This window comes from Artemia sp. Qi Xiang Cuo, chromosome 11, assembly GCF_049724085.1.
Source record: "Artemia sp. Qi Xiang Cuo chromosome 11, ASM4972408v1, whole genome shotgun sequence".
Classification (NCBI taxonomy): domain Eukaryota; kingdom Metazoa; phylum Arthropoda; class Branchiopoda; order Anostraca; family Artemiidae; genus Artemia; species Artemia sp. Qi Xiang Cuo.
The window spans coordinates 1,475,296-1,500,722 of NC_142804.1; the positions used below are offsets into that span (position 1 = coordinate 1,475,296).

Below are 25,427 nucleotides of genomic sequence, written 5' to 3' on the forward strand. Positions count from 1 at the left end.
CTCAATTCACTCTGTCATTTTCCCTTAATAGCTAATGTGTTTCAGGACGTTCAAAGTATTACTTTCAGTTGGATAGAATTTTCAATTAACGATTATAACACAAATTCAAGTAGAAACGAAAATCGGAGTGGTCGACGTAAGACTTAATTCGTAGGAGACAATAGGACACAAAAATGATTAAAAACAAAACAACGACGCTGAATATTTATTCATATAACAAAAAAAAACATGAAACAATTTATAGTAATGGTAAAACAAAGAAGAAGATATAGAAAGCAGACGGAAGGGGGGGGGGGATTTCAAATTCCATTCAGTATTTACGCTTAAAGAAAAACGTAATTCAAAAAGATTCCTTGATATTTCTTTTAAACTCATTATCTGAGAGGCATTGCCGAGCAGGCAATACAAGCTGTTTGGCTTTTAAAAGCTGCAATGAATGAATTATAATCCAAACGCTGTCTCAGTGTCACCTGAATGCAAAGAACACGATTTGAATGTTGTAATCGAAAGATTTGTTCGGCAAATTCTGGGATATCTCTAAGTAAATCATGTAAGTAAAAAATATTAATGATGAATATGAGCTTGCAAAAATTCCTTTTTAAAGAGGATTTAAAGGTTTTTTAAGAGGATTTAAAGGATTTAAAAGGTTAAACCTTTTAAAGGTTTAAAGAGGAATCACAAGTGGATTTGCTCCTAGACTGGTGCCCCTGCTCCCACTGTTAAATAAAAGTTCAAATAGAGATGAAATCTTTTTAATAGGCAGTGTTTCACAAACAGTGATAGAAATTCAAAAAAAATACCAGATATTTCGGTCACATATATAGTGACCGTCCTTAGTAGTAAAACTCTGGTTTTTTGTGAATTTCTATCACTGTTTGTAAAACACTGTCTATTAAAAGGATTTTATCCCTATTTTAACTTTTATTTATCTTCATGGAAAGACAGTGTGGTCTCCGGGATTATCTGTTCCCACTGTTGTATGGGCCACGACTCTTCCGTGGTATGAAATTGTGTGTGTAGTAACTAGTAAGATGTGTAGCCAAACGAGCTTTGAATAGTTTGAGGTGAAGGAGCAGCATGTGAAGCTGTTTCGACAGCTTCACAATTCGAAGCTGTTTTGAATTGGTAGTAATTGCAGTATTTTGTTCCATTTCGGATCATTGCTCTTTGTCTAGAACGACAAATGTTTTAGGATTCGAAATACGAAATTATCTCCCTAAAAACAGACAATTATTATTGCCTTACCCCCCCCCCCCCATTCCTAAATTTTCGTCCAAGTTCAGTTTTATCTTGTGTTACAGTTACAAAACATTCATGGGAAATGAAAATAACTTCATTCTTGAGGGAGGTTTACTTCTATTTCTAACAACATGATACCACTCCAGTTGTTGATTGGTTGAACTTATTTGCAACAACCGAAACCATCTATCTTTCTTAGTTCACTCGTTAGAAGACTCGTGTCATACACAAATGTGAAAAGATCTATGACGGATTACCTTATAAATGATTTTACAAATCTAAAAATAAACTCATTTCCGCCAAACTGAAATATATATCAGTTTTTTGTTCTGTTTTGAATTTAATTGCAAGACTAATGAGGGCATAACCCCCCCCCCCTGTTTTGTTTGGCCGTATCCTCAATCTAAATTTAAACCTAGATTAAACTAACAAACAAATATTTGACTAAAACATACTTGTTTTCAGTTTTTAGCTACTTACGCCTATAATTTACTGATCTACAATTAGATCTTTGTTTCTATGGATTGTAGGCAGTTTTACTATTCTCTGTCAGGTTTTTTTATCCATTTTTCGAAGAAAGTATATTGAAACATGGAATATAAGTAAGACGGTTAAGGCAAATTTCACGTAATCGTGAACTACGACGTTATTTTGGCGGACAGTTGTGGGCGTGGATATAGTGTTATTTGGATTTTTCTCTTTTATTATTCATTTTCTTTTCGACTAGAAAGAATAGGGCTCCTTTGCTCCTATTGTCAGGTGAGACAGCTAATTTTCAACATCTGAATGGGAAACTAGCAAGCTTATTCAAGTATTCCTTTTGCGTTTCGGCGTTCCATTATCAGATTTTTTCTAAAGTCCTTTTTCTCGGAAATCATCTGGCTTTCCCCCTTTTTGCAATTTAGGGGTAATTCCTATACGGAAAAAAAAATTTTTCTTGGTGGAAAAAATCATGTTTTCGAGAATCTACTGGTATAGAATTCCGGTAAAACTCTACTTTAGCTACTTTCGGCTATCTTGGAAAGGGGTTATGTTAGGAAAATGAAACTTTCAGGGATGGGTCTACTGGCTAAAGTATGTCCCGGGAAGGTATTTTGAAGTACGCACCTCCTGTCCTTCTCTCTCTAGAGGGTCCTGAAATTTGCATACTTGACAAGTCTACACCTATTGAAATTTTGACAAAACAACATTTTAGCTTAATTTTCAGTTATCAGTTTCTTTTTCTCTGGCTTTAGTTTGAAAGTGCAATTCCTGTTATTTGAGAAGAATTTTAAGCCATATCAATTTTTTTTTTCAAAATTTAGGAAATGTATTTACATATTTTTAAAACCTTATAGCCTAAATTAGGTTTGAGGAAAGTTGTGAAGCTGAAAACAATTTTGTTTTACTCCATTTAAGCAGATGATCTATTTTGCATGGTTTCACTTTTATAACACAGATTTTTAAAGGTCAGGACCCTCTAGAGGGAGAAGGTGTGGAGGTAGGTACTTCAAAATACCTTCCTGGGACATATTTTAGCCTATAGACCCATCACTGGAAGTTTAATTTTCCTAACCTATCCCCTTTCCAAGATAGCAAAAGTAGCTAAAGTAGAATTTTACCCTGAAAACCAATTATCTATTCTAATCAACATTCGTCAAACATTATACAAGTGTCAATAAATTTCAAGGAAATAAGACTTTACAAAAATCAGCTATCGCAACGGTCATTCAAATCGCACTAAGTATCTATTCTTCTTTTGTTTATGTTTTGTTTACTTTTTATTGTTTACTATTTGCTTTGGTCTATTGTTAACAGGTGGAAAATATTTTTTCTCTAATTTTTAGTAAGTTGAAGCTTTTAATTGTAATGTCTAGGGAAGGAACGTTCGCGGGGGGGGAGGGAGGGGAATGATAAAAAACCCTTTTGTATTTCATAGTTTGAATTAAAAGTGCCAAAAAATCGCAAAAAGATGGGATTTCCTGGGAGGGGGCAAGCCTCCTCCGCCTCCTGAGGCTACTTCCCTTGTCTAGGGGCTCCATTGAGGTGCTATTCAAAAATGTCCGTGATTCTAAAAACAAATGGTGTTCTACACCTTTTGTTCATTTTTCCTGAAACTTTCATGACAATGTGTTGCTGTATGATCTGGCGAGAGGGGGAGCGTGCCTGCATGCAATAGTTTATTTAGTATCTTCCCCCCAACTCCACTATACTACTTTAAATATCAAGAACCAAGGGTAATAGCTAATAAAATTGGTATACTACTAAAAAATACGAAAACAAAAACTATTCACGTACTACCAAAGTTTATTTCAGCAAGGTCGTTTCAACTGTTTTCGAGTTTCTTAAGCAAAATGGGGTCTCCAGGATCCCTTACAGTCTCTCTTAAGCTTATATTAAAAGTTCTGGAAAAAGGATTATTGAGAAAAAGTATTGTCAAACAGTTTATAGTAACGGACTGTAAGTAAGGAGCGACTCGGTTCATTTCCTTGTAACTGAAGCTAAAAAACGGAATTCTGATAACAATAAATATATATGAGAATTCTTGAGTATATCAGAGAATTCTACTGCAATGGTTTCAAGGTCGTTTATACAAAAATGTGGAGTTCTGTATTTTTTGTAAGAAGAACGATCACGGAGGCGTGTTCTTTTTTTTTTTTTTTTTTTTTTTTTTTAGATTGATCCTATCGAACCAATGGTCCTAGAAAATTGGGAGAGGGATTTTTTGAATGGAAATCAAAAGCTTTGGTGCCTTTTTTAAATGGTCGAAAAGATTGGAGGGCAACTAGCCCCCCTCCCACGCCTTTTTGTTCCCCAAAGACTTCCGATCAAAATTGTGAGATAGCCATTTGATTAAGCATAGTTGAAAGGTTCAATAACTATGCTTATGCGGATTGCATGACCCTTCATAGTCCCTGGGTAAAGGGCTATAAGCTACGCAATGTGCCCTTTGTTCATTTATAGTATTTGTTATTGGAAAATATGCGGAAATTTTCTGGGGGTAATTTTCTGTGCAGCGGGAATTTTCACTTGGAGATTTTTCCTTGGGGAGGAACGTTTCTGGGGAAATTTCCCCGGTGAAATTTTTTGCGGAGGGGGGGGGGAAGAGGTTTCCTGACATCATTTAAAGAACGGTCAGAAATACATAAAAATACAAGTTTTTTCAGCTGAAAGTAAGTAGCAACATTAAAGCTCAAAACAAACAGAAATTATATTGTTTATGAGAGGGGCTTCCCCTTTCTCAACCCTTGCTTTTTACGCTGAAATTAAGACTTTTGTCATAATCCTTAAGCAAGGCTGCTCAAACACGAGGGCTAGTGAATTTGAATAATAAGTATTCTTAAAGAACACCAAAACTTTAGAATAAAGAGCGAGGGTTGAGAAAGAGACAGTCTCCCTTATGTACGGAATAATTTCTGTTCATTTTAAGTTTTAATGTTGCTTCTTACTTTCGGTTGAAAAGAACTAGTTTTTTTATTTAATTATTATACAGAAGGGTCTTTCTTCTGTTATTAGAAACTTCCTGCTTATGTGTGCTAGAATGAATATACTAAATGTCCCGAAACATGGTAAGAGGAAGACTAAAGGTCCTTCATTAAGCTTGGATAAAATTTTTCTCGAAAAGCCTGAAAAAAGAACGGTTATCGCGTGCCTATTGAGCGAGTAATTTGTCTCATCCTATATTAGAAAGCGAGTGTCGACATTGGGAAAGAATATTTATAGTAAAAGAGGAAAAATAAAAAAGAGAAAGTTTAATGGCAACACAGACAAACAAATTGTTTAGTAAACGAGTATCAAAAAAGAGAAAGAATTAAATTTAAGTATTTCTATTATGGTTGTACCTGGCCTGTGATTTCTGTTATTCTTTCTATAATTCTGCTAAGAATCACAACATATCTGAAAAGGCCTTCTATGTTACAAATAAGGAAATTGATACGCTATAAACCTGGAGATAGATATGACTTGTCCGAACTAAAAAAAAGGGATAAAAAAGCGTTTTTCTAACGTATTGTGTGCTAAGTGGGAAAACATTCTTAATTGGGAAAACATGAGCTAAGAGCCGCATACACTGGCAAGAGCAAATGAAGGTTTGGAGGCAAATATGGTAGGGATGAAGGTTTGATTGGGGGAAAAGGTTTACAAGGGTCCGCCCGCATTCCGCTACCTGGTGTATATCTCAGAGCGCCACGTGTGCCGCGTAGTACCGCCGCGCTAGGCAGAGTGTTTTATAAGTGCAATCATAGAGAATTTTTATGATAGTCAGCAATCTTCATTTTTTTAGTTTTAAATAGGAGAGCATGGGAAGGATCAATTCTCGCCTTCCATATTTCTGACAATATGACTGGTGAATCACTCCGGAATCACTTCCCAGCAGTATCAGGCTATCCCTCAGAGAATTTTTTATAGCCTCGTTAAAGTTCTCATAATATTAACACGTGCATTTATTCTAGTTTCTATCGTTCCAGTCCAGTGCAAATGTTTTAATTAAACTTCATGGTAGCAACAATAATGAATTTGTTTTTAGATGCCACCTGTGTATGCCTTAGATGCTTCAGACCCAGATAAATGGGACGAAGAAGTTCGTGACAGAGCTTTCTCCATCCTAGATGCCCACTTGAAAGGCGAACCGTCCCCAGTTGCCCCATTGCCGGGAGAAGAGTCAAAAAGAGAGGAACAAAAAGCATTCAGGTAAAAAAAAAATAAAAGGTTTATATTTTGAACATTGTGTGCCATTGGACCTCTGGGGACCGCTAGGGTGTGGCTTAGGTTTGCCCCCCCCCCCCCCTGGAAACAAGAAAGAATTTTAAAAATATCAAAATAGCAAAATTGTAAACTTCCATTTGAATTTTGACAAAACGAAATTCCTGGTTTACTCACCAAAGGGGGGGGGGCTTAAGTTCTACCGACGGTTACCTCCCTGAATCTGGAGTTTTGGCATTTCTCCATTACTTCTCTACATTCTTCATGAAGTTCGTGTATTTATTCAAAATTTATTTTAAGTTCTTGGCAGTAGCCGTGGGTAATGTGGGCAATAATCCCTTAATTCTGGAATTTATCGAATTTTACCCTTGCGAACTTTTTTGCCGCCAAAAAACCCATTGCCTCAGGACAAAATTTAAGCAGTAACGGGAGAATCATGCACATGTACGGGGAGACGGTTCTTGAGGTTCGTGCTAATCTTGTGATCGTAATATTTTTATATTGTTCATTTAATAGTTTTTACTATCTTTTTCCTATAATCTTTAATTGCTGGCGTATTTCGAATTTTTTTACAGGCCCCCGAAATGATTTCAAGCGTGCACAAATTTATTTTCGATGACGAAATTTCTCTTCTTTTTTTACGTTCTATCGAAGATTGTCTGGCCTAAGCTTGTTACCCCTTCTTCTTGTCCTGGACGTGCATGTGTCCAAACACGTGTTCGACCCCCTCCCCCCTTATAATTAACTCCTCTAATCTGGTTTGATGAAAGACCTTCATGCTCGTTAATGTTGTGAGGACTTTCCTTCACTTGACAGAGGGTGTATTCATACTATGAAGTGAACGCAACCAAAGACGTGTGCTATAAGTCAACGTAAGTGACAGTTGTCTGTGTCTGATCAGAATTTGACTGAAAAGATTTCCTCTATCTCCCGGTCTTTTTTGTTATATTTCCGGAGTAAGAAATCATGTAATGTTTACTAACATCTCCCGGGCAATAAGTGGGGATACTGATTTTCTCCGAACTTAAGATCTTGAGACGTGATGGAAATCCACCATGTAATACGAAATTTAACAGATTAATAAGATTGAATGACTCAGGGCAGATCGTTGAAGTCTTTCAGAAGGGTGGATCTGTTTCAATGTTCCGGTGTAATTAAGTTCTTTCCGTTTTCATTCTAAGAGTCTGGAAATAATTTATTGACGATAAGAATACTTATAAAGTGCGCATTTGTCAAAATTTCTATTTTTGCAACGGAATTTTACGCCTCCCTAAATTTTAATAACATCATCTCTCTCCATGTATGCTCCATCTGAAACAAGTGATTTCAAATATATCTATTCACCGAGCCAGAATTATAAAATTGCTTAGATTTTTTCTTGAAGAAGGATATAAATTTGCTTAAAAAATAGTGAAACTGCCCTTTCTTCAAAAATTTTTAACTAATGTTCAACGTATTTTCAATCTCAAAAACCATGTACACCGAATTTCAAAAATATAATTCGGTAGACGTAATGAACTGAATCTCAGATGTGGAAGGATAGCAAAATGACATATTTCGTTGATATATTAAAACCGTGGGAGAGCTCAAAAATAAGACATCAAAAATTGCGCAGTGAACTTAAACTTTAAACCCTATAGAAATACAAGAACTGCTTGAAAATACCCGTAAAAAATCTCTCACGGGAGAGCAAATGTTAAAATGGGGTAAGTCAATCACATGGTTTCTTAAGCATATATCTCACAAAGTGAAACCTAATAACCCTGTCTTTTCAAAACCTGATTAATGCTCTTGTGTAAGATTTTCAACCAGAAAAAGAATGAAAATTTAAGTTTTATGTAGTTGGTTCTGCTGTGTGAAATTTTAAGCCAATTAAGTTCTTGGACTTTTGAGTCACAAGATTTCTTACAAGAATCATTCCATTCTTTCTGTGCCAAGTTCAGCACCTTGTCTTATAGTATAATAATTATCTCCGAGCAGCGTGGGTTCATTTTCCCCTTACCAATTTAGATCAGATTTCTCAGCCATCAAGTGCTAGAAAGGTGAATCTTTACCCTCTGATTTAATTTGTAGAGATGATTTGCTTTTTGGGGAGTAGAGAGATAGTCAGTAATCACTGCAAGTTTCCTCTCTGTCTCTCTCCCCTCTCTTGCACTCTTTCTCTCCCTATTACACAAACTATGCAATTTTTTTTTTTAATCGATGTAAAGTGGATCAAGGTCATGAATACCTGTTGTTATCCTTCTATTGTTATGCAATAAACTCTTTCTCTCTCTCTACCCCCCTCCTTCCTCCTCCCTCTCCGTCTTTCTTTCTTTAGTACAAAAGCTATACAAAACAAAAATTTTAAATGAATAGGAAATGTCATCGATATCGTCATTAAAATGTCATGATTTTCTATCATTCACCTATTTCGTATACCCTTGTGTGGTACTTGTTAGTGAGAAGTGTTTCATGTTGTTTTGCAAGGGAATCGGGTTCAAAAAATTGAGTAGAGTTTTTTACCAGGCATCTGTATTTACCCGTTTCTTTATATTTTTATGTCCTTTTTATTTTCCTCTATATCTTCTTTTTTTTGTGCGTGTGTCCATCTTTTCTTGGTATAATTTTTGCATTGATTTCGGTTGGTCCCTATGCGAAAAGCTATATATCCTTATAAGAACTATCTATTTGTTATCTGTTTAGTTTTTGCAAAAAATGATAAATTTTGCTCTATTCTTATTCCTTCTTGGGTAGGCAAAACAGAGCCTGTTTCTAATTTGACGCTATAATTACAAAAATAATAGTAAGATATTGTATTGGCAGGGTAGAAATTGTGAGTAAGCAGTCACTCTGGACTTGTCCCAGTTAAAGATAGGAACGGTACCTTAATTAATGATTACTTTATTACTAATAATGGTCTCATCCATGTATGGTATTTTGATAATGGTTACCATTCATGATCAGCTAGAAACGAAAATGTTTTCTCACTTGCTAGTTATTTAAGCGCGTTTTTTTTTTCGTTTGGTTACTATGAACCATAAGTTCGTTCCTCACCAGGTTGCTACGGCTGCAACCATGATACCAGATCAGTGCATTAAAGTGATTAGTGCTATGTACGAGATTAATATTGTGGTAGTTAGGAAATGAGATCGGCTGTTGGGTCAGTGTGGAACCGGGAGTTATGCAAGGTTTTGTTCTATCCCCGTTTACAAGGCCGTATCCAGAGTTTTTGTTCGGGAATGTTATTTTTTCCGGGGGGGGGGGTACAATTTTTTTTAACGGATCACAAATTTGTTTATATGCGTTTTAGCGACGTTTTTACAAGTAGGACAAAAATTTCGCAGTAGGGGGGGGGGCTCAAACATCCTACCCTCTCCCTACCCGCTGGACATGGCCTTGTCCGTTTACATGCATCATTTTCACGGGCTCCATCCTAAGAAGCATGGCAAAGGCTATAGGAGAAAATGGTGTCAAATGGGAAGGTAAAACTCTCCTAGACTTAGATTATGGAGATGAATTGAACAAGATAAAACGCCGGTGAAATGAACAAATTTTTGGAGGTTTTGTAATAATAGGGTGCAAACATGGATTTGAAAAATTGTTATTGAGAAGATTAAGTCTCATACATTAGGGATAATTGAATGCTAAGAGGTGTTGACAAGCAACGAGAAAATCGACCATTTGGTAGCTCCACTTGTCCCTATTATTAGTAAAAATTGTGAATGTAGTGAAGGGTACTTCCGTGTTATAGCGACCAAACTTTCTTCTTGATCGTAATGAAACCGGTTTTTTGTGTCCACTCAAAGATAATCATATTAGAGTAGTAAGGGGGGTTCTACTCCCGGACGTACCACGTGGTTTATGGTTTTCTCAGTGAGAATGAAAAAACAGTATTTTTCTCACTTGAAAAACCATGAATTTTCTCACATTTATGTCTGTTTTCATGGATGGTTATGTGTGCTGGTCGATTTATTTGATATTTTTCATGTATGGTTATTGATGTTTTATGGTTTTTGTCAGTGAGAATTTGAAAAAACAGAAACTTTCTCACATTTATGTCTGTTTTTATGGTTTTTGTCAGTGAGAATGAAAAAACAGGAACTTTGTCACATTTATGTCTGTTTTCATGGATGGTTATGTGTGTTGGTCAATTTATTTGATGGTTTTATGGTCTTTGTCAGTGAGAATGGAAAAACAGGAACTTTGTCACTCCCTTCTTGTTGTTGTTCAAGCCAAATGATATGAGTTTCCGGGGAACACCTGTGCTGTCAGTCATTAATCAAATTGTTTCCAGGGAATGTCTGACAGATGACGTCAAGTTAATTAATGTATTTGGTGCATTCCCAAAGAGAATTGTCTCCGGGACAAAGTGAAAGCACAGGGATGCCAAACAAAAGGAACACGCTGAAATTACGTTTAGGGATTATTTGGGCGAAACCGTTTTAGTCATTTTATGGAATTATTTCGGAGAAACAGTTAGAGACATTTTAAAATATGATTTTTGAAGAGATTTTAGGAGAGAATTTGAGGGTAAAACTTTGTGGTCGTTATAATACACAATTTCGATTTTAACAGTGTTGTGAGGTCCTCTACCCCAACCCCAAAGGGATTCCAATCCCTCTACCCCAACCCCGAAGGAAGCCACCGGTCTTCAAAGGTCCACTGGGCTCCCAAAAGGGCCCCCTGGCCCTCAAGGCTCCCCCAGACCCCCCCCGGGGCCCAAAGGGCTCCTCCCCCTTTGGCCCCCCAAAGGGGCCCCTCTCCCTCCATCTCCTCCCTCCTCCTCCCCGTCCCCCCTCCCCCCTCCCTCCCCCTCCTCCCCCTCCTCCTCCTCCCTCCTCCTCCTCCTCCCCTCCCCTTCCCTCCCCCATTTTTTATACTTTTTTTGTGCATTGAGACACAGAACGACCCCCTCCCCCGGCCCCTCCCCCTCCAAAGGTCTGATTTTTCAAAGTTCATTTTGAATTTCCTTCGTTGAAATGTAAGAGTTGGAATATTTCAGTAGTGTTTGGTTGTGGTTTACCGTGTCACAGTTACATTTTCTTGATTTTTCAAAGTTAATTTCGAATTTCTTTCGTTGAAATGCAAGAGTTGGACTATTTCAGTAGTGTTTGCTTGCGGTTTACCTTGTCACAGTTACATCTTCTTGATTTTTCAAAGTTCATTTTGAATTTCTTTCATTGAAATGCAAGAGTTGGAATATTTCAGTAGTGTTTGGTTATGGTTTACCTTGTCACTGTTACATTTTCTTGATTTTTCAAAGTTCATTTTGAATTTCTTTCACTGAAATGCAAGAGTTGGAATATTTCAGTAGTGTGTTGTTGTAGTTTACCCTGTCACAGTTACAGTCCCTTAATTTTTCAAAGTTCATTTTGAATTTCTTTCGTTGAAATGCAAGAGTTGGAATATTTCAGTAGTGTTTGTTTGTGGTTTACCTTGTCACAGTTACATTTTCTTTATTTTTCATTGTTCATTTTGAATTTATTTCGTTGAAATGCAAGAGTTGGAATATTTCAGTAGTGTTTGGTTGTGGTTTACCTTGTCACAGTTACATTTTAATGATTTTTCAAAGTTCATTTTGAATTTCTTTCATTGAAATGAAAGAGTTGGAATATTTCAGTAGTGTTTGGTTATGATTTACCTTATCACAGTTACATTCTCTTGATTTTTCAAAGTTCATTTTTGAATTTCTTTCGTTAAAATGCACGAGTTGGAATATTTCAGTTGTGTTTCGTTGTGGTCTATCTTGTCACAGTTACATTTTCATGATTTTTCAAAGTTCATTTTGAATTTCTTTCGTTGAAATGCAAGAGTTGGAATATTTCATTAGTGTTTGGTTGTGGTTTACCGTGTCACACTTACATTTTCTTGATTTTTCAAAGTTCATTTTGAATTTCTTTTGTTGAAATGCAAGAGTTGGACTATTTCAGTGGTGTTTGGCTATGGTTTACCTTATCACAGTTACATTTTCCTGATTTTTTTAAGCTTATTTTGAATTTCAATCATTGTTGTGCAAGAGATGGACTATTTTAGTAGTGTTTGGCTATGGTATACTATGTCAAAGTTAAATTTTCTTGATTTTTCGTAGTTCATTTTGAATTTTTTTCGTTGTAATGCAAGAGTTGGAATATTTCAGTAGTGTTTGGTTGTGGTTTACCTTGTCACAGTTACATTTTCTTGATTTTTCAAAGTTCATTTAGAATTTATTTAGTTGAAATGCAAGAGTTGTAATATTTCAGTAGTGTTTGGTTGTGGTTTACATTGTCACAGTTACATTTTCCTGATTTTTCAAAGTTTATTTTGAATTTCTTTCATTGAAATGCAAGAGTTTGAATATTTCAGTAGTGTTTGGTTGCGGTTTACCTTGTCACAGTTACATTTTCTTGATTTTTCAAAGTTTATTTTGAATTTTTTTCGTTGAAATGCAAGAGTCGGAATATTTCAGTAGTGTTTGGTTGTAGTTTACCTTGTCAGAGTTACATTATTTTGATTTTTCAAAGTTCAGTTTGAATTTCTTTCGTTGAAATGCAAGAGTTGGAGTATTTCAGTAGTGTTTGGTTGTGGTTCACCTTGTCACAGTTACATTTTCTTGATTTTTCAAAGTTCATTTTGAACTTCTTTCGGTGAAATGCAAGAGCTGGAATATTTCAGTAGTGTTGGGTTTTGGTTTACCTTGTCATGGTTACATTTTCTCAATTTTTCAAAGTTGATTTGACTTTATTTAGTTGAAATGCAAGAGTTGGAATATTTAAGTAGTGTTTGGTTGTGGTTTACCATGTCAGAGTTACATTCTCTTTATTTTTCAAAGTTCATTTTGAAGTTCTTTCGTTGAAATGCAAGAGTTGGAATATTTCAGTTGTGTTTGATTGTGGTTTACCTTGTCATGGTTACATTTTCTTAATTTTTCAAAGTTCATTTTGAATTTCTTCCGTTGAAATGCAAGAGTTGGAATATTTCAGTTGTGTTTCGTTGTGGTTTACCTTGTTACAGTTACATTTTCCTGATTTTTCAAAGTTCATTTTGAATTTCTTACATTGAAATGCAAGAGTTGGAATATTTCAGTAGTGTTTGGCTGTGGTTTACCTTTTCACATTTACTTTATATTGATTTATTATTTACAATATTGATTTTAATTAGTTGTAAATAAATATTTTTTATAGTTCTGGCTGTGTTTGGTATTTGATACATTGTGACGGTTACATTTTCTTGTTTTTTCTAAGTTAATTTTGAATTTCTTTCGCTGAAATGCAAGAGTTGGAATATTTCAGTAGTGTTTGGTTGTGGTTTACCTTATCGCAGTTACATTTTCCTGATTTTTCAAAGTTCATTTTGAATTTCTTTCATTGAAATGCAAGAGTTGGAATATTTCAGTAGTGTTTGGTTGTGGTTTACCTTGTCACATTTACATTTTCTTGATTTTTCAAAGTTTATTTTGAACTTCTTTCTTTTAAATGCAAGAGTTGGAATATTTCAGTAGTGTTTGGTTGTGGTTTACCTTGTCATTATTATATTATCTTGATTTTTCAAATTTCATTTTGAATTTCTTTCGTTGAAATGCAAGAGTTGGAATATTTCAGTTGTGGTTCGTTGTGGTTTACCTTGTCACAGTTACATATTCTTAATTTTTCAAAGTTGATTTTGAATTTCTTTCGTTGAAATGCAAGAGTTGGAATATTTCAGTAGTGTTTGGTAGTGGTTTACCCTGTCACAGTTACATTTTCTTGATTTTTCATAGTTCATTTTGAATTTTTTTCGTTGAAATGCAAGAGTTGGAATATTTCAGTAGTGTTTGGTTGTGGTTTACCTTGTCACAGTTACATTTTCTTGATTTTTCAAAGTTCATCTGAATTTCTTTCCTTGAAATGTAAGAGTTGGAATATTTCAGTAGTGTTTGCTTGTGGTTTACCTTGTCACAGTTACATTTTCTTGATTTTTCAAAGTTCATCTGAATTTCTTTCCTTGAAATGTAAGAGTTGGAATATTTCAGTAGTGTTTGGTTTTGGTTTACATTGTCACAGTTATATTTTCTTGATTTTTCCAAGTTCATTTTGAATTTCTTTCATTGAAATTCAAGAGTTGGAATATTTCAATAGTGTTTGGTTGTGGTTTACCTTGTCACAGTTACATTTTCTTGATTTTTCAAAGTTCATTTTGAATTTCTTTCATTGAAATGCAAGAGTTGGAATATTTCAGTAGTGTTTGGTTGTGGTTTACCTTGTCACAGTTACATTTTCTTGATTTTTCAAAGTTCATTTTGAATTTCTTTCGTTGAAATGCAAGAGTTGGAATATTTCAGTAGTGTGTTGTTGTAGTTTACCTTGTCACAGTTACATTCCCTTGATTTTTCAAAGTTCATTTTGAATTTCTTTTGTTGAAATGCAAGAGTTGGAATATTTCAGTAGTGTGTTGTTGTAGTTTACCTTGTCACAGTTACATTCCCTCAATTTTTCAAAGTTCATTTTGAATTTCTTTCGTTGAAATGCAAGAGTTGGAATATTTCAGTAGTGTTTGGTTGTGGTTTACCTTGTCACAGTTACATTTTCTTAATTTTTCAAAGTTCATTTTGAATTTTTTTCGTTGAAATGCAAGAGTTGGAATATTTCAGTAGTGTTTCGTTGTGGTTTACCTTGTCACAGTTACATTTTCTTGATTTTTCAAAGTTCATTTTGAATTTCTTTCATTGAAGTGCAAGAGTTGGAATATTTCAGTAGTGTTTGGTTGTGGTTTTCCTTGTCACAGTTACATTCTCATGATTTTTCAAAGTTCATTTTGAATTTCTTTCGTTGAAATGCAAGAGTTGGAATATTTCAGAAGTGTTTGGTTGTGGTTTACCTTGTCACACTTACATTTTCTTGATTTTTCAAAGATCATTTTGAATTTCTTTCATTGAAATGCAAGAGTTGGAATATTTCAGTAGTGTTTGCTTGTGGTTTACCTTGTCACAGTTACATTTTCTTGATTTTTCCAAGTTCATTTTGATTTTATGTCGTTGAAATGCAAGAGTTGGAATATTTCAGTAGTGTTTGGTTGTGGTTTACCTTGTCACAGTTACATTTTCTTGATTTTTCAAAGTTCATTTTGAATTTCTTTCGTTGAAAAGCAAGAGTTGGAATATTTCAATAGAGTTTGGTTGTGTTTTACCTTGTCACTGTTACATTTTTTTGATTTTTCAAAGTTCACTTTTAATTTCTTTTGTTGAAATGCAAGAGTTGGAATATTTCAGTAATGTTTGCTTGTTGTTTACATTGTCACAGTTACATTTTCTTGATTTTTCTAAGTTCATTTTGTATTTCTGTCCTAGAAATGCAAGAGTTGGAATATTTCTGTAGTGTTTGGCTGTGGTTTACCTTGTCACAGTTACATTTTCTTGATTTTTCAAAGTTCATTTTGAATTTCTATCGTTGAAATGCAAGAGTTGGAATATTTCAGTAGTGCTTCGTTGTTGTTTACTTTGACAGTTACATTCTCTTTATTTTTCAAAGTTCATTATGGATTTCTTTAGTTGAAATATGTTTTGTCGTGCTTTACCTTGACACAGTTAAATTTCCTGATTTTTGTTAGGTTAGGTTAGGCTAGATCAAGTTAGATTAAGGTTAGGTTAGGTTAGGTTAGCCTACGTACGCGCGCGCACGTAGGCTAACCTCACCTAACCTAACTTAACCTTAATCTAACTTGATCTAGCCTAACCTAACCTTACAAAAATCAGGAAATTTAACTGTGTCAAGGTAAAGCACGACAAAACATATTTCAACTAAAGAAATCCATAATGAAGTTTGAAAAATAAAGAGAATGTAACTCTGTCAAAGTAAACAACAACGAAACACTACTGAAATATTCCAACTCTTGCATTTCAACAAAAGAAATTCAAAATGAACTTTGAAAAATCAAGAAAATGTAACTGTGACAAGGTAAACCACAGCCAAACACTGCTGAAATATTCCAACTCTTGCATTTCAAGGAGAGAAATTCAAAATGAACTTTGAAAAATAAAGAAAATGTAACTGTGACAAGGTAAACCACAAGCAAACACTACTGAAATATTCCAACTCTTGCATTTCAACAAAAGAAATTCAAAGTGAACTTTGAAAAATCAAGAAAATGTAACTTTGACAATGTAATCCAAATCCAAACACTACTGAAATATTCCAATTCTTTCTTTTCAACGAAAGAAATTCAAAATGAACTTTGAAAAATCAAGAAAATGTAACTCTGACAAGGTAAACCACAACCAAACACTACTGAAATATTCCAACTCTTGCATTTCAACGACAGAAATTCAAAATGAACTTGGAAAAATCAAGAAAATGTAACTGTGACAAGGTAAACCACAAGCAAACACTACTGAAATATTCCAACTCTTGCATTTCAACGAAAGAAATTCAAAATGATCTTTGAAAAATCAAGAAAATGTAACTGTGACAAGGTAAACCACAACCAAACACTACTGAAATATTCCAACTCTTTCATTTCAATTAAAGAAATTAAAAATGAACTTTGAAAAATCATGAGAGTGTAACTGTGACAAGGTAAACCTCAACCAAACACCAATTAAATATTCCAATTCTTGAATTTCAATGATAGAAATTCAAAATGAACTTTGAAAAATAATGAGAATGTAGCTGTGACAAGGTAAACCACAACGAAACACTACTGAAATATTCCAACTCTTGCATTGCAACGAAAGAAATTCAAAATGAACTTTGAAAAATTAAGAAAATGTAACTGTGACAAGGTAAACCACAACCAAACTCTACTGAAATATTCCAACTCTTGCATTTCAACGAAAGAAATTCAAAATGAACTTTGAAAAATTAAGTGAATGTAACTGTGACAAGATAAACTACAACAAAACACTACTGAAATATTCCAACTCTTGCATTACAACGAAATAAATTAAAAATGAACTTTGAAAAATTAAGTAAATGTAACTGTGACAAGGTGAACCACAACCAAACACTACTGAAATATTCCAACTCTTGCATTTAAACGAAAGAAATTCAAAATGAAATTTGAAAAATCAATTAAATGTAACTGTGACAAGGTAAACCACAACCAAACACTATTGAAATATTCCAACTCTTGCATTTCAATGAAAGAAATTCAAAATTAGCTTTGAAAAATCAAGAGAATGTAACTGTGACATGGTAAACCACAGCCAAACACTACTGAAATATTCCAACTCTAGGATTTCAAGGAAAGAAATTCAGATGAACTTTGAAAAATCAAGAAAATGTAACTATGACAAGGTAAACCACAACCAAAAACTACTTAAATATTCAAACTCTTGCATTTCAACAAAAGAAATTCAAATTAACTTTGAAAAATCAAGAAATTGTAACTGTGACAAAGGTAAACCACAACCAAACACTACTGAAATATTCCAACTCTTGCTTTTCAACGAAAGAAATTAAAAATGAACTTTGAAAAATCAAGAAAAAGTAACTGTGACAAGGTACACCACAACCAAACACTACTGAAATATTCCAACTCTTGCATTTCAACGAAAAAAATTCAAGATGAACTTAGAAAAATCAAGAAAATGTAACTGTGACAAGGTAAACCACTACCAAACACTACTGAAATATTCCAACTCTTGCATTTCAACGAAAGAAATTCAAAATGAACTTTGAAAAATTAAGAAAATGTAACTGTGACAAGGTAAACCACAACGAAACACAACTGAAATATTCCTACACTTGTATTTCAACGAGAGAAATTCAAAATGAACTTTGAAAAATTAAGAAAATGTAACGATGACAAGTTAAACCACAACCAAAAACTACTGAAATATTCCAACTCTTGCATTTCAACGAATGAATTTCAAAATGAACTTTGAAAAATCAAGAAAATGTAACAGTGACAAGGTGAACCAAAACCAAACACTACTGAAATAATCCAACTCATGCATTTCAACGGAAGAAATTCAAAATAAACTTTGAAAAATCAAGAGAATGTAACTCTGACAATGTAAACCACAACCAAACACTACTGAAATATTCCAACTATTTCATTTAAAATAAATAAATTAAAAATAAACTTTTAAAAATAAAGAAAATGTAACTGTGACAAGTTAAACCACAACCAAACACTACTGAAATATTCCAACTCTTGCATTTCAATGAAAGAAATTCAAAATGAACTTTGAAAAATCATGAAAATTTAACTGTGACAAGTTAAACAAACACCAAACACTACTGAAATATTACAACTCTTTCATTTCAACAAAAGAAATTCTAAATGAACTTTGAAAAATCAAGAAAATGTAACTTTGACACGGTAAACCACAACCAAACACTACTGAAATATTCCAACTCTTGCATTTCAACGAAAGAAATTCAAAATGAACTTTGAAAAATCAAGAAAATGTAACTGTGACAAGGTAAACCACAACGAAACACAACTGAAATATTCCAACTCTTGCATTTCAACGAAAGAAATACAAATGAACATTGTAAAATTTAGAAAATGTAACAATGAAAAGGTAAACCACAACCAAACACTACTGAAATATTCCAACTCTTGCATTTCAAAGAAAGAATTTCAAAATGAAATTTGAAAAATAAAGAAAATTTAAATTTGACAATGTTAACCACACACAAAAACTAATGAAATATTAAAACACTTGCAATTCAACGAAAGAAATTAAAAATGAACTTTGAAAAATCAAGATAATGTAACTCTGACAGGGTAAACCACAACCAAACACTACTTAAATAGTCCAACTCTTTCATTTAAACTAAATAAATTCAAATGAAATTTGAAAAATTTAGAAAATGTAACAATGACAATGTAAACCACAACCAAACACTAATGAAATATTTCAACTCTTGCATTTCAACGAAAGAAATTCAAAATTAACTTTGAAAAATCAAGAAAATGTAACTGTGACAAGGTTAACCAAAGACAAACACTACTGAAATACTCCAACTCTTGCATTTCAACGAAAGAAATTCAAACTGAACTTTGAAAAATCAAAAGAATGTAACTCTGACAAGGTAAACCACAAGCAAACACTACTGAAATGTTCCAACTCTTGCATTTCAACGAAAAAAATTCAAAATAAACTTTGAAAAATCAAGAAAATGTAACTGTGACAAGGTAAACCACAACCAAACACTACTGAAATATTCCAACTCTTGCATTTCAATGAAAGAAATTCAAAATGAACTTTGAAAAATCAGGAAAATGTAACTGTGACAAGGTAAACCACAACCAAACACTACTGAAATATTCCAACTCTTGCATTTCAACGAAAGAAATTCGAAATGAACTTTGAAAAATCAAGAAAATGTAACTGTGACAAGGTAAACCACAACCAAACACTACTGAAATATTCCAACTCTTGCATTTCAACGAAAGAAATTCAAAATGAACTTTGAAACATCAAGAAAATGTAACTGTGACAAGGTAAACCACAACCAAACACTACTGAAATATTCCAACTCTTGCATTTCAACGAAAGAAATTCAAAATGAACTTTGAAAAATCAGGAAAATGTTACTGTGATATGGTAAACCACAACCAAACACTACTGAAATATTCCAACTCTTGCATTTCAACAAAAGAAATTCGAAATGAACTTTGAAAAATCAAGAAAATGTAACTGTGACAGGGTAAACAACAACCAAACCCTACTGAAATATTCCAACTCTTGCATTTCAACGAAAGAAATTCAAAATGAACTTTGAAAAATCAAGAAAATGTAACTGTGACATGGTAAAGCATAACCAAACACTACTGAAATATTCCAACTCTTGCATTTCAACGAAAGAAATTCAATATGAACTTTGAAAAATCAAGAAAATGTAACTGTGACAAGCTAAACCACAACGAAACACAACTGAAATATTCCAACTCTTGCATTTCAACGGAAGAAATTCAAAATGAACTTTGAAAAATCAAGAGAATGTAACTGTGACAAGGTAAACCACAACCAAACACTACTGAAATATTCAAACTCTTGCATTTCAATGAAAGAAATTCAAAATGAACTTTGAAAAATCAAGACAATGTAACTGTGACAAGGTAAACCACAACGAAACACTACTGAAATATTCCAACTCTTGCATTTCAACAAAAGAAAATCAAAAGGAACTTTGAAAAATTAAGAAACTGTAACTCTGACAATGTAAACCCCATCGAAAAACTTCTGAAATATTCCAACTCTTGCATTTCAACGAAAAAAATTCAAAATGAAATTTGACAAATTAAGGGACTGTAACTGTGACATGGTAAACTACAACAGAACACTACTGAAATATTCCAACTCTTCGATTTCAACGAAAGTAATTCGAAATAAACTTTGATAAATTAAGAAAATGTAACTGTGACAAGGTAAACCATAACCAAACACTACTGAAATATTCCAACTCTTGCATTTCAATGAAAGAAATTCAAAATGAACTTTGAAAAATCAAGAAGATGTAACTGTGACAAGGTAAACCGCAACCAAACACTACTGAAATATTCCAACTCTTGCATTTCAACGAAAGAAATTCGAAATGAACTTTGAAAAATCAAGAAAATGTAACTGTGACACGGTAAACCACAACCTAACACTACTGAAATATTCCAACTCTTTCATATCAACGAAGGAAATTCAAAATGAACTTTGAAAAATCAAGAAAATGTAACTGTGACAAGGTAAACCACAACCAAACACTACTGAAATATTCCAACTCTTGCATTTCAACGAAAAAAATTGTTAATAAACATTGAAAAATCAAGAAAATTTAACTGTGACAAGGTAAACCACTACCAAACACTAGTGAAATCTTCCAACTCTTTCATTTCAAAGAAATAAAATCAAGAAGAAAATTTAAAAATCTGGTAATTGTCACTGTGACTAGGTAAACTACAACAAAACACTAATGAAATATTCCAACTCTTGCCTTTCAACGAAAGAAATTCGAAATGAACTTTGAAAAATCAAGAAAATGTAAGTGTGACAAGGTAAACCAAAACCAAACACTACTGAAATATTCCAACTCTTGCATTTCAACTAAAGAAATTCAAATGAACTTTGAAAAATCAAGAAAATGTAACTGTGACAAGGTAAACCACAACCCAACACTACTGAAATATTCCAACTCTTACATTTCAATGAAAGAAATTCAAAATGAACTTTGAAAAATCAAGAAAATTTAACTGTGACAAGGTAAACAACAACGAAACACTACTGAAATATCCCAACTCTTGCATTTCAACGAAAGAAATTCAAAATTAAATTTGAAAAATCATGTAAATGTAACTGTGACAAGGTAAACCACAACCAGACACTACTGAAAACATTCCAACTCTTGCATTTCAACAAAAGAAATTCAAAATGAAATTTGAAAAATCAAGAAAATGTAACTGTGACAAGGTAAACTACAACCATACAATACTAAAATATTCCAAATCTTGCTTTTCAACAAAAGAAATTCAAAATAAACTTTGAAAAATCAAGAAAATGTAACTGTGACAAGGTAAACTACAACCAAACACTACTGAAATATTCCAACTCTTGCATTTCAACGACTAAAATTCAAAATTAACTTTTAAAAATTAAGAAAATGTAACTGTGACAAGGTAAGCCACAACAAAACACTACTAGAATATTCCAACTCTTGCATTTCAATGATAGAAATTTAAAATGAAGTTTGAAAAATTGGGAAAAATGCAACTGTGACACGGTGAACCACGACCAGACACGACTGAAATAATCAAACTCTTGCATTTCAACAAAAAAAAATTCAAAATAAACTTTGAAAAATCAAGAAAATGTAACTGTGACAAGGTAAACTACAACAAGACACTACTGAAATATTCCAACTCTTGCCTTTCAACAAAAGAAATTCAAAATAAACTTTGAAAAATCAAGAAAATGTAACAGTGACAAGGTAAACCACAACCACACACTACTGAAAAATTCCAACTCTTGAATTTCAATAAATGAAATTCAAAATGAACTTTTAAAAATCGAGGGTATATAACTCTGACAAGGTAAACCAAACACTACTGAAATATTCCACCTCTTGCATTTCAATGAAAGAAATTCAAAATGAACTTTGAAAAATCAAGAAAATGTAACTGTGACAAGGTAAACCAAACACTACTAAAATATTCCAACTCTTGTATTTCAATGAAAGAAATTCAAAATGAACTTTGAAACATCAAGAAAATGTAACTGTGACAAGGTAAACCACAACCAAACACTACTGAAATATTCCAACTCTTGCATTTCGACGAAAGAAGTTCAAATGAACTTTGAAAAATCACGAAAATTTAACTGTGACAAGGTAAACCACGACCAAACACTACTGAAACATTCCAACTCTTGCATTTCAACGAAGGAAATTCAAAATGAACTCTGAAAAATCAGACCTTTGGAGGGGGAGGGGCCGGGGGGAGGGGGTCGTTCTGTGTCTCAATGCACAAAAAAAGTATAAAAAATGGGGGAGGGAAGGGGAGTAGGGGAGGGGGGAGGAGGAGGGGAGGAGATGGAGGGAGAGGGGCCCCTTTGGGGGGCCAAAGGGGGGAGGGTCCTTTGGGCCCGGGGGGGGGGGGTCTGGGGGAACCTTGAGGGCCGGGGGCCCTTTTGGGAGCCCAGTGGACCTTTGAGGACCGGTGGCTTCCTTCGGGGTTGGGGTAGAGGACCTCACAACACTGTTAAAATCGAACTTGTGTATTATAACGACCACAAAGTTTTACCCTCAAATTCTCTCCTAAAATTTCTTCAAAAATCATATTTTAAAATGTCTCTAACTGTTTCGCCGAAATAATTCCATAAAATGACTAAAACAGTTTCGCCCAAATAATCCCTAAACGTAATTTCAGCGTGTTCCTTTTGTTTGGCATCCCTGTGCTTTCACTTTGTCCCGGAGACAATTCTCTTTGGGAATGCACCAAATACATTAATTAACTTGACGTCATCTGTCAGAAATTCCATGGAAACAATTTGATTAATGACTGACAGTACAGATGTTCCCCGGAAACTCATATCATTTGGATTGAACATCAACAAGAAGGGAGTGATAAAGTTCCTGTTTTTCCATTCTCACTGACAAAGACTATAAAACAATCAAATAAATAGACCAACACACATAACCATCCATGAAAACAGACATAAATGTGAAAAAGTTCATGTTTTTTCATTTTCACTGACAAAAACCATAAAAACAGACATAAATGTGAGAAAGTTCCTGTTTTTTCAAATTCTCACTGACAAAAACCATAAAACATCAATAACCATCCATGAAAAACATCAAATAAATCGACCAGCACACATAACCATCCATGAAAACAGACATAAATGTGACAAAATTCATGGTTTTTCAAGTGAGAAAATTCCTGTTTTTTCATTCTCAGTGAGAAAACCATAAACCACGTGGTTCGTACCGGAGTAGAACCCCCCTTTTCTACTTATTAGTCTGAGGGAGATAAACGGTATCTGTGCAGTTATATTTTAATTAATTATTTAGTATATAGATTTAGTTAGGTATTTAATATAATGCGTTCTGGGTGGTCTGCTTTCCATAATACTGTTGTAGTTCCCATAATTTTGTTACTAAAGTCTTCATCAAATGATGGCTTTTTCATAAATGATGTCTTGATCATTTTGGTATATTTCATAGTGATTAACCTAACTTCACTTCTTAGGTGTGGTCGCTATAACACGCAAGTACCCAGGGAAGGTATAAAAAGTAGAATAGCCAAGGCGCTGGATTCTCTTTTCACAGTTGATGAAAGTTTGTGAGAAAGTCTGAGATTAGAATATTGGAAGCCACGGTAATGACAGTGGTCAACTATGGTTCTGAAAAGTGGATGCATCGAAAGGCTGAAGAAAATTTGCTAAATATTTTCCAGACAAATTGAAGAAGTGTAGTTTAGGTACTCACTCGCGTGTCAAACAATAATTTAAACAAAAAATGTGGTTCGATTCCACTTCCTAGGGTTATAATCAAAGACAGATTAAGAGGACTAGGTAAAAGTTTACGACTGAAGAATGACAGATTACCCATGGTTGGGCTTTCTGGCCATTTCTCTAGGGCCCAACGGAAAGCAGATCGTACCTGAATGGGTTGGACAAGGTCATAAGAAAGGATTTAAAGAAACTTGGAACTTCATAGGAAGAAATGAATAGTGGAGCCTTGATAAATTCTGGTGGAGGATGCAGGGGCGGATCCAAAATTTTTTTAGGGGGGGGGGCAAAATTGGTTGATCCGATAAACATGCGTTAGGAGCAAGTTTAATTAACGCAAAATTGCGTTAATTAAGTAAATTACACTACTTTAGACTACGTTATGGGGGGGGGGGGGGCGAACCCTCATCCCCCCTGGATCCGCCACTGGGAAGATGGGCGTATATAGCTGTGCTGGCCTCAGGCGGCTTCATGCTGTTGTCAGCTGCTAGTAGTTGTAGTGGTAGTAATAAGTAATTACCAGTAGGAATCGGCTTCTATTATTCAGTGTTTGTTATCGTTATAGTTTTTACTAGAAATAATGAAGTTAATTCCATTCTTACCTCTTAACCAAAAATGAGCTTTTTTTAAATTTTATATTGCAATTAGCTGCAGGAATCGGTTTTTATAAATAAAGAAGATAAACTTCAAAAGTTTATATGTTTTTGTTTTTTTTATTCAATTTTCACTTACGCTATTTGAAGTTCACTAGCTAAGGCAAGATCGTCTCATACGTCTTCAGTAACCACTTTCAAATCGTGAAAAGGTATCTGAGGTTTCCCTTTCTGAATTAATCTGAAATTAAAAATTATTAATTTACGTTAAAATTCGAGTTGAACTAAAACTGCAAATTTTCTGCTTTTTTGGATTGTCTCCTATACCATTTGAAGGTTGAATAACTAAGGTAAGGTCGTCTTATACATTTCCAGTAACTTCTTTCATATTGCAAAAATGTATCTCAAATTTTCCCTTTCATATTTCCATATTACATCTCTAAAAGTCATTTGCTTTTTCCTACTTCTAAATCGTCGCTTGTGCCGTTTGCTAGTCGGACTCATTAGTCAATGCTGTTTTGTTGCAATATCCTTTTGTCCCATAAAAATTATTAAATCGTTTCGAAGATTTCCCTATTACCTGAAGTTTCACGCTGAGAAAACTATGGATAAAGTTTTGAGTGTACAAAATTTATTGCCGACTCTTAAGATCCCTGAAAATTTCCCTTGGGAAAAAGTTTGCCTAACATGAGGGAAACAATGAAAAAGGGGGAATTGATTTATATAATTTATTTTCCTTTTTGTTTGCAACAAAAACTGAGCGAAATAAATATATGCTAAATTTATAGGTTGTTTCGGGGTTTAAGCAGGATAAAAAAGTATCTTTCTTTATTGATAAAGAGAATTTCTTTAATGAATTTTCTTTAAGGGAATATCGACCATTCAGTATTCCAGAAAACTTGAAAAAAAGTTAATGAAGGGGACATAGGCCCACTCTTTGCCACCACCTTGCTATTACAACATACTAGAACTTGACAGGTTTTTGTCGTCATTGTCCAATGTTTTCTTTTTTAATATGTACCCCAACAAAG

General features: G+C 33.9%; 1 protein-coding gene across 1 annotated transcript in view; it reads left to right on the forward strand.

The window, feature by feature from the left end:
• The window catches only part of LOC148946513 (tRNA dimethylallyltransferase), a 296,612-nt gene that overhangs the window by 268,300 nt on the left and 2,885 nt on the right, over positions 1 to 25,427 (forward strand). Inside the window, exon 8 of the mRNA XM_089097399.1 lies at positions 5,744 to 5,907. Coding sequence (XP_088953525.1) covers positions 5,744 to 5,907 — 164 coding nt within the window. The remainder of the gene's footprint in view (positions 1 to 5,743; positions 5,908 to 25,427) is intronic.